This window comes from Gavia stellata, chromosome 8 (genome assembly GCF_030936135.1).
Source record: "Gavia stellata isolate bGavSte3 chromosome 8, bGavSte3.hap2, whole genome shotgun sequence".
Lineage (NCBI taxonomy): Eukaryota > Metazoa > Chordata > Aves > Gaviiformes > Gaviidae > Gavia > Gavia stellata.
In genome coordinates, this window is record NC_082601.1 from 20,162,677 (window position 1) to 20,176,535 (window position 13,859).

Below are 13,859 nucleotides of genomic sequence, written 5' to 3' on the forward strand. Positions count from 1 at the left end.
ATTAAATTATGTGGTGATTTCTGCATGAGCTTTGTACCACCATAACCAAAGAAACTTAAAATTCAAACTGATTTTTACACATTTTCATCATATAACTGTATGAAGAATGACCAATTGGGAAGTGCTTTAATATGAATGACTTCTGAAAACAGAAATTGCAAAACAGATATCTTTAAATGTGTTTTATTTGAAAGGTTAGTTTAAATATCTGGGGAAGTTGAAACCAAGATGAAGCTTATGCAAAGCCCAAAAGACATGCTAAGGTTCAACCTTGGAGATTTTTGCCTCTACATCCTGATCTTGAAATCTTGGCTTGAATGTGAACATGAAATATAGCAAAATGGCATGGTTTAGGATGGATTTAATTGAATTTTCAGGTTCATTTGAACTGAAAAAATCAGAGTCCAAAAAAACCCCAGAAATAAGAAAAGAAATATTTACCTGTTATATTTAATACATGAAGAGTAACTGGAAGGAATAATTAGTTCTGCTATTCTAGGAGTTAATCTGGGTGGCAGAGGAACATTCAGACTTATACTTTAGGAGATATACAGAAGCAAAGAGCCCTTGAGGTGGACCTTCCAAAGGCAGGAGAATTTAAAGGAATTTTACACTTGCGGTCAATGAATAGGAGAAAAACAATCACTGAAAATGAAAACTCATTTTCTTGCTAATTTATGAATCTGTGCGCAGTCTTCCATGACATATGTTTTTGAAATCTTAAAATATTCCACATACATTCCTTGTCATCTGGCTTGAATAGAAAGTATGCAATTCAAGTCATTAGACCATCAGTAGCTGCAAAAGCATTGTATATGTGTCACTTTTCTGCAAAAGCCAGTTTCAAAGGTGCCTCTCCATTCACAGGGTTTTCAAACCTCTGTTTGCTAAGCTGTTTCCCAAGTTTCTCAAAATCCCTGTCTCTAACAAGAAATCATAGACCACACTTCATGACTTTGCATAATTAGGAGAGACAGTAGAAAAAGAAGTCAGAGAAAACATCTTTGTAAATTTTGCAGGTTGCAAGGATATACTAACACAAAGAGAAAATCCCACTTACACAAATTTTACACTAAGCATTTCGGCATTTCACTAAGCATTTCACTAAGCATTACACAAAGCATTTCAATGGAGTTGATGAGGATATTTTCTCCAGTGTGAGAGAAAAAGCATGTCTCTCAGCGTCGAATCAGTGAATGTACAATGTACACATTACAAATTTAATAAAAATAAACTGATCAATCTCTGAAGTAGGATTTCATACAGTCAAAGACAATCTAATATATGTGAGTATGGGACAGAACTGTGCGTGCAATTTTAACTTGATTACCTGATTTTTTTCCCCCCAAATACCAATATTAGCTTTAGGAATGTTGGGCCTGATTTTGCTATATCCCTATACAGAAGGTAAGTGGTACTCTAAGAGTAACCCCATGATTTCATTGGTCTGCTTAGACATGAAAAGCAGTATTTAGTGTAAATAAGCCTGGCATGTTTAGACCCTTAATATTTTTAGTGTGCCTTTGAATGTATACAGCTGATTATATTTAGTTTTGCTTACAAAGTGATGATAATTACTATGAAAAATTGCAATTATTCCTTTCTTAGTACATCAGAGAATACTGATTGACTTTCTACCATACCTTCGCTTGAGTGACGGTCCCTAAAAATGTTTTTGGCATGGACGTTAAAGCCTTCTATGTCATGTACTGAGGATGCTCTCCGCATACTACAAATGCTTTCCTTTGATCTGGAATGGGTTAGTGGATTGCTTGTCTGTATCATGTCAGGGTAAAGTCTGTCCCATTGCTGTTTAGGTGATGAATGGTCAAGAGGTCCTGATATATTAACCAAAGGCGAACATTTACTGGGTTGAATCAGTGCTTTTGTATCATCCACTTCTGAAGGACTACAGCTTTCTTTTGTAGGTGATTTAAAGTGCTTCATAGCCACTGAGTCATCGCTGTGCTTAGATGAATCGACTATCACTGCATCAGGGTCTTCCTGTGGTAACGATTGCTTTCTGTAGGTTAAAAGTCTCAATCCAGGTAACCGGAACCCAAAAAGTCTGCCTACATGTAAATACATACAAAAGAAGAAAATATTACATATTCGTTTCTCGTAATGAAAATCTGTTTTTTTTCACACACAGTCAGAGTGCATAATAATAACTATAAATAATTGACCTATTCCTAATAAATTACAATGCTTAGCAATGAAATGTGCAAATATGGAAATATTATACAGCTGTGAGTTTGTTATAGTCATCGTGTTAAAGGATTTCATACTTCAGTCATACCTAAGTTATCAAGCTCAGAATAGGGATAGAAGTATTGATTCTACAGTGTGTTTTGAAAGAGATAAGGTTATCTGTTCTGATGGTGCTCTCTAAATTAAAAATCTATGCATCTATAAAAGACTGATAGAACACGTCAAAATACTTTGCTTGGTAGCTGTTATCCTGAAATAGGTATTTGTGTATTCTATTATTAGTGGAACTCCATGTGCTTAAAAGCGTACTGCTGATTTATTGATTTATTGTCTACAAATTAAACAGGAGGATACCAGTGCTAATCCTTCAGGAAAGAAAAATAAGTTGTGTATCAGTTTTGCCACAATCGTTTCCAATACTTACATTTTATGATTAAATGAAACACTTATTTGGAATGAATTTAAAATGAAAAGTAAAGGAACATGCAGGAAGAAAAAACAGCGACACAGCTCTCAAGCCTCAGTTGCACCTATACAATGGAATTATCTTTTGTACATTTGCATGGGTGTGGTCTTAGTTGGGTGTGGTATACTGAATGGCAGAGTAGGCTATTCTGAGTGTGTGGAAAACTAACAACTTTGTGTAATGGTAAGAAATATCAGTAGCTGAGAGGAAGTGTAAAGTATGGTGCAAATAAAGAAAAAATAGGGGAAGAACTGTAAAATCTAGACTGTTCCTCTAAAAAAACCAAACCAGATAGCAAATATTGTAAGGTATTATGTAATACAACTCACAGATGGAGGCACAGGGACTTCTGATGTACAGAAAACATAGTAAACAGTTTACAAAAAGAAATGCTAAAAAAAATTTAACAAAATAATTTAAATAACTGAAATGATCAGATGTCATTGCATAAATGGTCTGTCTTATCTAACAGCTACTTGTCACTCATCATTTTGCTACATGAGTGTTTTCCACAGTCAATCAATAGCAAAATGATTTCTCAGAGGACATCTCGAAATGTCTTGTTATTCCCTTTTACGGGGATAAGAAATTCTGTTTGGGATAAAATTTAATTTTTTTTTAGTCAGTTTTAATTGCCAGCATTTGTAGTTAGCCAACATTCATTAATATTTAGTACTGAAATTTATCATCCCATACTGAAATATTTTGAAACAGGCATTCATTGATGCCTATGACCAACAGTAAATGCAGAGCAATTGATGACACAGCTTAATTGTTTAATGTTTTAAAATGAATGTCCTATATATTTAGTGTTGAATTTATTTTGAATTCTAAATGAATGAGAGTGCCCTGCTCATCTTAAAGGAAAACCTGTGTAAGAGCTAAAGTTGCTATACTGTGTAACACCATAGGTCCATCTAGCACATTGTTGGACCTCTGATATTTTCCAGTAGTGGATACATGGAGAAGGAGTTTAAGAACCACTGCATTGTGTTCTTTCTCCCAGTAAATTTACTCAGTTTCTGGCTATCTACGGTTCAGAAACTTTCTGAGCCGGAGATTGTGTTCAAACCACAAACTGAATGTTTGGTGTACCTTTCTTCCACGAATTTGTCTTAGTGCTTTTGAAACACAGATGTACTTTGATCTGCAAAGCATCCTATAGGAGACAGTTCCATCATTTTAGTATACCTTTGTGAAAAAGTACTTCCCCTTGCTTGCTATAAATCTGTTGCCTTGGGGAGGGTGCTAGTTCTTATGATATGAAAAATAGCTAATAATTGCTCCCTTTCTTCAGTCTCAATAATGTTTACAGCTTTTCATACATCTGTCGCATTCCTCTTTGTATACTTCTTTTCCAAGCTGAAGGATGCTAGTGTAACTGTATTGTGTATCTCTGATCATCCTTCTCACTCTTCTCAGTTCCATTTCATTTCTAATGTAATAATTTTTGACAGTGGCCTAAGCTACTCTCAGACTCAGGGATCAATGCAGTGACATAACAGCTTTTTGTTTTAATCTTAGTTCCTTTTCTTATAATTCCTGAAATTTGATTGCCTTTTTGAGCTATCTTCCTAGCCTATGCTAATTTAAGATATTTTCACAACAGCTGAGAGATTTCTTTCTTAACTGGTAACAGATAATTTAGTCTCTATTATTATGTCGGTACAAAATTTCGTTTGCTGTTTTATCCCTCGGCCAATCAGTATCATAGGACATGTCTGTAAATTTCGTATCATATTCTGAATAATTTTGTGACATCCACAAACATTCTCGCCTCTCTGTTTGCACCTTTTTTATCCAAGTAATTGAAAATGTATTAAATAATAAAGAACCCATGAGGTTCTACTGATACCATCTCAGTATTTAGAAATCTGGCCATTTATTTCCAGCCTTTTGTTCCCTACTTTAAAATATAAATCCATGTAACAATCTTCCTTTTTTTCCTTGACAATTTCTGAAAAAGCTTGTTGAATTCCAAATATTTAGCATTGAATCTATTACTCTAATGCATACACGCACACAACAGTACAGTAGACAGAAATCTCTATTACAGAAAACCAGTCATGTACGTTTTAAACAGCAGCTAGAGGTGTCAATTTTCTACCTGCACAGTGATATTCAGCAGAGTGCACCTTGGGAACATGCATATTTCTTCTAACTTACTAAGTATACTTGAACAAATTGCTTACAGTTTAAATTAGTGAAGCATGTAAAAAATTATTTTGTTATTTTTAAAGGCACTTAAAATTGAGTTGTAAAGCAGTTTATAAATCAATTTTGAAAGCTTATTGCCTCAAAAGTGAAACAAATACTAGAATTCTTTTTTCATCGATTACATTGAACTTCTTAAAAATACCATTCATAAGGTTTTCTGGCATTAGACACTGTTAAAGGCTTTTTGCTAACACTCTATTTTAGTCATATTCATGGTGGTGCAGATGGTCTTTTCTGCTTCACCAAGTTAATATGACCATGTTATACTGCATTACTGATTTAGCTGTCTAACTGCAGTTCAGCTGGAAAGAATACTCAGTGAGAATTTTGCTTCTTGCTAAGACTCTTGGGCATGAAGTAGAAAACTTAAATGGGTAGCTTTTTGCTATTCTTCTACAAATTGTAATAAATGGTCTCAAGGTTAAAATCCCTGTTTCCTGCTTTTGAATTTGAATATTCATTAGAGAAGAAATATTGTTATTCTTCTTCAGTGTATAGATAATGAGCTAAATGATGTGTTGGACATTCAGGTGTCTCCTGCAGTACTACAGCTAAAGCTATCAGGACGGCCATTCAGAAATTGTCTAGTTTACATTACACGTCCTTGCTCAGCTCAGTAATAGTGCAATTTGTCATGAACCAAAATTCATGGCACCAGGCCCGCTGTCCCAGTATAGACTAGAAGGGTCAGCAGAAGCTTTCCTGGCATACTATTTATGGGGTAAAATCTTTTGTTTGAAAGTGGACAACCCCTGCTTTGTGTAGTTATGATGTCAGAGATTTATCTTGGCTTACAAAACTAAAACATTTTTGAGATGCAACTAGGTATTTACTATAAATATACAGATAATGTTACATTAAAATCCTTATGTTTTATTGAAGGCTAGATTGCCAAATTCTTCTTAATGCTGAGTCAGAGATTTGTATAATTGTCGCTTGCTAAGAGCAATTGAGGAGAGCAGTTGAGTGTGAGTCACAATTCCAGGCTTACATTCCACCTCCTCCTTTCAAACCTTGCTTCACTGAATAAGTAATTCGCAAATGAGTTAATCTGTTGGTTGCATTTATACTCTGTGCCATCTCAGCTAAGCCTTAGAATTTCTAAATAGCAGAACTCCATCCAAAAATATACCACAGATAAGAAAGGACACTTCTAAACTGTTTGCAGATGTAGTTATCTCCCAAGTGCCAAATTCAAATCGACTTCTCTTGCCTTCTGAAAGCCTTTTTTAATTCTATCTCATATTTGGGGAGATCAAAGGAGATGATATTTGGAATTAATAGAAATAAAATGTTTTGGTTAATAGTTTTGTAAAAAAAGTGTAGGAAAAAAGCCTATCTTGATAAGAAAAAATAATAGTCTTGCTTTTCCATAAGTATTGAAAAGGGAAATGTTAACATTAATGGAAAATTGCAATTCTTAAACACTAAATACCATCATATAGAATTTTGTGGCTGGGAAAAAAAAAGAAGAATGACAATTATTTCCAAAAAGACCTTATTAACTGTTACAATCATGGTTGCAAATTTCCTGCCCCATCAATACAAATTTCATTTTGAAAATGGGGTATTCCAGCAAAAACATATCTGAATAAGGATTTCTTTAATAATCCAATACACTTGCATGGGAAGTAATTCCCGTATCTGTTCTGTGCAAGCATTTTGTAACAAGGAAAGGAAATTCCATTTGGCCTGAATATTGACTTGCTACAGTGAAGATACTCCTCAAACTTCTAGTGATGAAAATGTATACTTACATACTAGACACAGTGGCAAAGTCAGAGAAGCATCTACAACTCAGAGAGCTTTACATGCACTACAATTTCTTTAGTTGCTAGGATTACTGGTAGATGCTATGTCATATCCCAAATTCTGTTTAGTCCATGTCTATGTGCATGGGATTCCTGGTTTCCTATCCTGACCACTGCAGAAGGGTAGCCCTAAGACATAGCAGTTGGGAGGTCATGATGGCTCCTCAAAGTACTGCTCAGCCAGTTTTTGTAGCATCTCTAGTAGCATTGTTACTTTCATGTTGATGCGGAGAAGTAGTTATCCAGAAACCAGTATCTGAAGCTGCTTTCAAATAAGTCAACCAAAGGGAAAAGAAGTGGTAGCTGGTCTCAGGCTCCCTAGCTGGGAGCTAGATTTAGTCTTTTAGACTCTCAACTTTCTCTAGATTTTGACTTTCCAAAATCAAATCAAAGGAGCTCAAACACACAAAAAATTTGTGCAAAATAAATTAAGTGAGGTGTAGAAACTGTCAGAACTGTTTCCTGGTATGACATACCACCTGTCCTAGGCTGAGAGCTAAGCTAAACTCTGAGCTGCCCGTGTAGTAGTACAACCTAACTGTGGTAGAGTCTTGAAGAAAATCAAGTCTTGGTCTGGCTATAATATGAAGCATGTGTTACTTTTTCAGTAAGATTAAAGAATACAACATACATATTCACAAAGATAAACCTATTCTAAACAGAGAGAGATTTCCTTGACAAGGGCAGGTGGGTAGGTCGATTATGACAGACTGTCCTCCAGAGCATGGATTGATTCAACAATACTTTTGTTCTGAAACTTGCCCAAACAATGAGCAAAACTACTTTCACAAAAGGAGCACAAGTCAGCTCTCTGCTGAAAGATTTTCTGATAATTGAATGCCTACTGTCAAGGAATTTTCAGGATCTAGGTTATCAGAAATACAGACACAAGCAATTATTGAATTGCTTCTCAAAGGCTTGGAAATACCATCTAATAACTCATGCAACAGACTGGAGGAAACAATTGCTTTTGAGAAATGGAATCCCCAAACACTGAAAGTCGAAAATAGCAGCAAATACTTGAATGTACTCTATGCAAACACTGAGGCATGTGATGCTGCCTTATTTTTGGACTGAGCTCAGCAGGCCTTAGGACAGAGAATTACAGCAAGAGCCAATTATGGTTTTTTTCAGTTCTTTTCCCCCAAATGTAGAGAACCATACATAAGTGGATCATTTTCTTGCTCTGCTCATTAAATAATCTTAATTTCTTTTCAGGCAGGAAAAGGAAGGCATATCCAGTAATTAACTTTAGAAGCTTAAATTTATAATTCTCAGATACTGCATGCACACATTTTTTTTATCCTCTGGTATAGCCTATTTTAATTTTGGCACTTCAGTTCTTCTTTTAGTTTTCTCTAAAATTTAAGGTTGCGTGTGAGTTCTATCAGTATTAGTAACAGAAATCTTCTTTATGTTCCCTTGTAAGTGAGAAAGTTGTTTTATCTCTGTGCTGGTGATGGCACATTTTTGTCTTCAGGCTATACTTCTAAAAAGTACTATTGAGAATGGCTAAGAGAATAATATGGTTCCAGATCCTCCTGTCTACACATAGGCCTCTGAGGTAGCCTATCAAAACATGAAAGGAAGGCAATGAAGTCTCTGGCTACACGTAGGGCTATGCTGTGTGTGGTTGACCAGTGAATTTAGTCTGAAAAATGTTCTCAGGGTCTCCCTCAAAAGACAGAATAGTTATACACTTGGATGTTAATATGAACTGGTACATTTACCTGTCTGGTTTTCTTGCCATTTGTTGATAGAGATGTCATTTTGTTAGATCTTATTCATTATGTTAAGATTATAGGAGTTACAGTGTTTTTGTGAAAAAGCCATAAGTATAAAGAATTTTTGGTCCTCTCAGAAAGAGATTTTACTTCTTGCATTTTTATTTCTTAGACATAATTAAAAGTGGGCAAGAAGAAAAAAACTAAATAACTGCAGTGAAACAAAATAGCAAGCATCATAACAAATATTATATGCAAAGAATTTGTCAACTAGCACAATAATTTGCTGTCTTGCTGAGAATATGGTGGGTTTTTTTGGTAACTGGAAAAAAGAATTCGTTCCATCTATTAAATCAAGTCCTCCAGAAATTGTCAACCCTTCATCACCTTCGTTGCCAGACTTCATAGAATAAATATGTTGCTTTTGTCTGAGACAGGAAGCCCAAAGAAGTTATCTTTATGTTTTAACACTGAATTTATATACCGCTAACAAATTCTGCAGTGTGTTTTGTCTCATATATTGATTGGAATTTGTTTATACTCTGCATAGAAGAACTTTCAGTGATAATAAGCTGAAAAGTATCACTACATTTGGATTTTACATGTCATATAATTATACTAAATTTAATAGTTTAGCTGTTTTATCTAGTTTTGCTAAAATAAGTATTCAGAGAGTGGAAGCAAGAGCCATATTTTGACTTGCATTCTTCTAGAATTATATAAAATGTAATGAGATCTTGAAATAATAGAACCAGAACAAAGCAATAAAAGGACTTTAAAAGATAGAATTTTAGAAGATAGATTTACCTGAAGAAGAGCCACTCGAAAGGTTGTTACCATCTGAAATACAATTAAACTAGATTTACAAAAAGCTTTAGCTTAAAAAGGAACAGGTTAAAAAAATAAACAGACTATTAAGAAAAGAAGGTAGAATATCACATTTCCACACACTTTAGAATCAAATTCAGGTAGCTTGAATTGATATACAATAGATGTAATCTGCAGAAGAATTGTTCTAATAGTACCTTACCTTTTTATTTGGAAAATTTAAGAACTATGCCATTAAGAAATACTTTGATAATTACTAAGTTTGTCACATAGATCAATATATGTTTCCAACTGCCAAGTTTTAAAGCTGGCTAATGTTTCAGACAGAAAACTAAAGTAGGTGTATCCAGACTAACATGCTGTTTCTCACGAAATGGAACCTCTTCTAATTTCTTTGCTAGGAAATGCCAGTTTTGTTTGGAAGAAACTTACCGAAAAATTGAAGAATTCATAATCTCCTTAGGATGAATAGGCTTTATTGACTGACACGTTTTCAGAGTATGACCTTAGAGAAGTTTCATATTCCTGGTAGGGCTCACTTATTTTGTGTCTTCATGAGAAGAGCTCCTGAGACTATGTGTCTGTGCCAATTGCTTTTCAGGTCTTTGAAATGTCCAGCTTGACTGGGTGCTATGCTCCTTAATATAGTCAAGTAATAATGATAAGATTCTATGCCTGAGAAATAAGACACAGTGGTGGTAAACCCCCTTATTTTTATCTATAGATCCATTTTGTTTGCTTACCTTAAAAGAATGTCTACTCCATGTTGAATAATATAAATAACAAAACATACTCCTTATGACCAGTGTCCATCTGAAAGCCTCTCAAATCCATTTAAATATTTTTTTCTGCTATTTATAGAGTCCTCTTTGTCTAAGCTTGAGATACCCTTATAGTTTTGAATTCTCCCTCTTCAAGGTTAAAATCTCTAATTCAATTTAACAAGTGCACAGATGTAGGTACTCTGTGCTAGCTCTTACTATGAATAATAGAGATACATGCCTCTCTCTTCCATCAGATGCAAAACTCACTGCCTTTATACTTTCCTAGTGGAAAGTATATATACTATATATATACATATTATAATGTGGGATGACTTTGCAAAATCATTATCGTAGCCTTCAAGCTACCTCACAGAACCCACCTATTTTAAATGTCCTGACAAGAACAACTAGACAGGAGCTCTGTTAAAAATGAATAAAAATATAGGACTGGAAGAAACCTCCTGGATCTAGTTCAATCCAAGGATCTTTTTCATACTCAGTTCTCACACTTACTATGTATTTATTTAAATAGCAAAAGGAAAATTTGCAGGGTCCCTGCATAGCCAGTGTATTATCAGCTTGTGTTCCTTTTACTGTTCGGTGTGCACGAGTCACCTCCACTGAAACCTGTCGAAAGCTGTGCCATTCCCTCTTTTTGGTTTGTAATCTCTTTAAGCAGAGATTGCCTTTTTTTATTGAATGTTTGTACAAGATACAGCACAATAGCTCTGTGATCCTAGCTGGGAGAGGCTGTAATGCAAACAGCTAATTACAGTGGCTAGAAGCCAGGGAGGCTTCCTTTCTAATCTGAGCCCCAACAGTGGCCATCATGAGGAAACAAAATATAGCCACCCCACTTGTATTTTGCTGTCTGTAAAATAAGACTAACTGAATTTATTTATCTTAATGGCTCTACTGTTAATTAGGCAGTTAGATGTTTGTGGAGCACTGAAGGTGAAAGTACCAGAGGTTCTTCTGTCTTTTACTGTCAATTGCTGTTTGGCTATATTCCTTTGCTAAGAGTTCAACACTGTCTCTCTCGGTTCACCTAACATTCACTGTAATTTACCTTGGAGACAAATACACATATTGACACTGGGGTTGTCAGAACTATAGTGCTGGTTGGCTAGATAGCAACCTTTGTCCTCCTGGAAACAATTTTTCTTGAGTAGTCCTGACTTCTGATGAATTTGCTCTCAGTGGTGCAGCTAAAAATAAGACCCTGGACAAATTTCTCATTACATTTTGGGCAAAGTCAGGGGGTTACTATTGTTTATCTGTGCCATGTTCTATGTGGCAAACTTGTATGCATCAAATGGTATACAATTTTTCATGACAGTGGTGTTGTCCAGATATATTTAGAAAAAAATATATGCTTGCTTCTCACTAAACTGCTAGGCTTACTTACATAGCAAAGTGCTCTGCACAGAGGAAAACAAATACTGTTTTTTGAGTTAACTCTTTGAGTTAACGGAAAGGCCTGATTTGAATTTCAGTTGTGCTTGTTTTATTATTATTCAGTGGATTCATTTATTTATTATTCAGTGGATGCAGTGATCTCTACTCCTCATGTGTAACTCCATTGCTAGGACCAGGATAGAGCCAAACTTGGTGAAGCGTAAGCACCTTGAAGGATCTCCTTGCTTGAAAGGTTTTCTGATTATGGTTTTAGCTGTTTTAAGAATATTATTAGCCTGTTCATTTTCGTTGAACCTTATCCAAAAAGTATGCATTTATTGGATGTATAAGAGATCCTCTCATTTCCTTTAGAGGAAGAAACCCAAGAAATTATTCCAGGGTGTCTTTAATAGGCTTATAGATTTTGAAGTGATAAAATGATAAGATGATCCTCAAATATCCCTCTTTGGCAGAATGCAATTATGTGCTTAATCAAATAACTTTCTGGGCTTTCTCCCATGATGTAATGAACGCTGTGTTTAGGAACCAGTATTAGCTTACAGGTTAGTACTTCTAGCTAGTCAAAATGTTTTGAAGTTAAATGCATATAACTTGTGATAAAGTTACCTCATCTGACTTTCACTATTTTAGCCTACATATTAATAGGAGTTTTGCTTTAGGAAGGACTTGAATAAATGTTAGAAAAAGCACTTATAGGTCAGTAAAAAACCAGCATCCACTAGGTGGGGCAGAAGCTGAAGACAACTCAAAATTAAAGAGGTTTTTCTCATCTTGTGCATGTGTGTACATTACAATCCCACAAATGGTATACTTTGAGTAGAAAAATTATAGCTACATTCTTCATATAGAAGTCAGTATCCTCAAATCTATGACTTTCTGTCAGTGTGAAATGGCTGCTGATTTTCTCTGTGTCCATTCTGTGTCATGATTGATTTTGATATTTTTGCAGTTACTAGCTTTACAGATACAAAACATTTGACAGCTTTGAAGAACAGAATCACGTGCCAGGAGCAAATATTAATTTATACCACCAGTTCCTTAAATTTCTGTAAAAATTCCTCATCAAATTGGTGGAGTGGATGAAGATGCCAGATTGGAATGTTTGACAGATTTGGGAATAAAATTGGACACTTACGTTCCCTTTCCTCAACAGATGATTTAAAAGCCATATTTACATACAGAAGTTATAGTAGCTTAACACTTTATTATAAAGAGTTTAATGAAGTCTGTACCACACACTGTACATAAATTCTTATCTCATCTTATTTTGGATAACAACTGTTACTAGTAGACAAATTTAAATGATAATTTAGTAGTGTTCACACAGTTTTTTTTCTGAACTGGTGTAAAATCACATCTCTTCTTAATTTAGTTCTTTGTAGACAATCTACAGAAAGCTCTTTTTTTTTTCTTTTACAGTGAGTCTAACAGGAGTGAGTTCTCTTTTTCTAAAAGCATCTTGCTAAATATCCATTATTTATGCATTCTTTCAGTTGGAGTTGAAAATTTTATGCAACTTTGTCAAATGATTAGGTTCATGAAAATTTATGAACAACACTTTTGGGAATAATTTTTTATCATCGTAGTAACTATGAAGCAAATGTTAGTGTCTTATCAGGTGTGACAGAGAACAGTCCATAAGAAATGCTACAGTATGAGTAAAAACAATTTTTAGGGCTTATGTAGCTCAAAACTTTTGATCTTAACACTTTAATATGCTAAACAAATATCCTTTAACTTAAAAAGCAGGTATTTATGTCTTGAAGCATTTCACAGATAAAGTGAGGTGGGGTAAAGTTATGAAGTGTTTTTGGGTATAGAAGTTACTTTCTGTAATTATAAAACATTTGCATGTTCTAAGAAAAGGCAACACAGAAAGCAAACAAACTTATATAGAAACGACTTGAAGTAAGAATGAATAGGATTCTCATATCTGGAAATGAGACAAAATTTAGAAACAGTGATTGGATGATGAATGGACATCTATAGCAGAAATCACTTTACAAGTCTCAATTTAACTGCACATTGTACAAATATACCCTCACTGGAAAAGAGGATGTTACCCAGTCATGGAACAAGTGCTTGTAGAAGACTTTTCCTCACCTCTCTGAATATAAAGATGGGACAGATATAGTATTAAATAAATTTGGTTAGAAGTTTAAACAAAAAGTTATGAAAAATGTTTGGGGATGGTTTTTTTCCCCAGAAGGAAAGAGTTATATATGAACACAGACTTCCTTTGTTTTACTAGTGAAATGGCATATATTGAAAAATAGAATTGTGGCAAAACACAAAAGCAATGAAACAGAAAAGAGAGAAAAATCAGTTGGCTGTGATTTAGTAGTTTTTAACAGATTTGGTGCATGCTAGGATTTTCCAAAATTTAGCTATTTGGTTATACAAACACTGGTCTGAGAGA

At 34.6% G+C, this 13,859-nt stretch overlaps 1 protein-coding gene across 1 annotated transcript in view; it reads right to left on the reverse strand.

The window, feature by feature from the left end:
- KCNH7 (potassium voltage-gated channel subfamily H member 7) overlaps window positions 1-13,859 on the reverse strand; it is a 242,720-nt gene that overhangs the window by 79,667 nt on the left and 149,194 nt on the right. Inside the window, exon 4 of the mRNA XM_059820291.1 lies at window positions 1,644-2,068. Within this exon, the coding sequence (XP_059676274.1) occupies window positions 1,644-2,068 (425 nt within the window). The remainder of the gene's footprint in view (window positions 1-1,643; window positions 2,069-13,859) is intronic.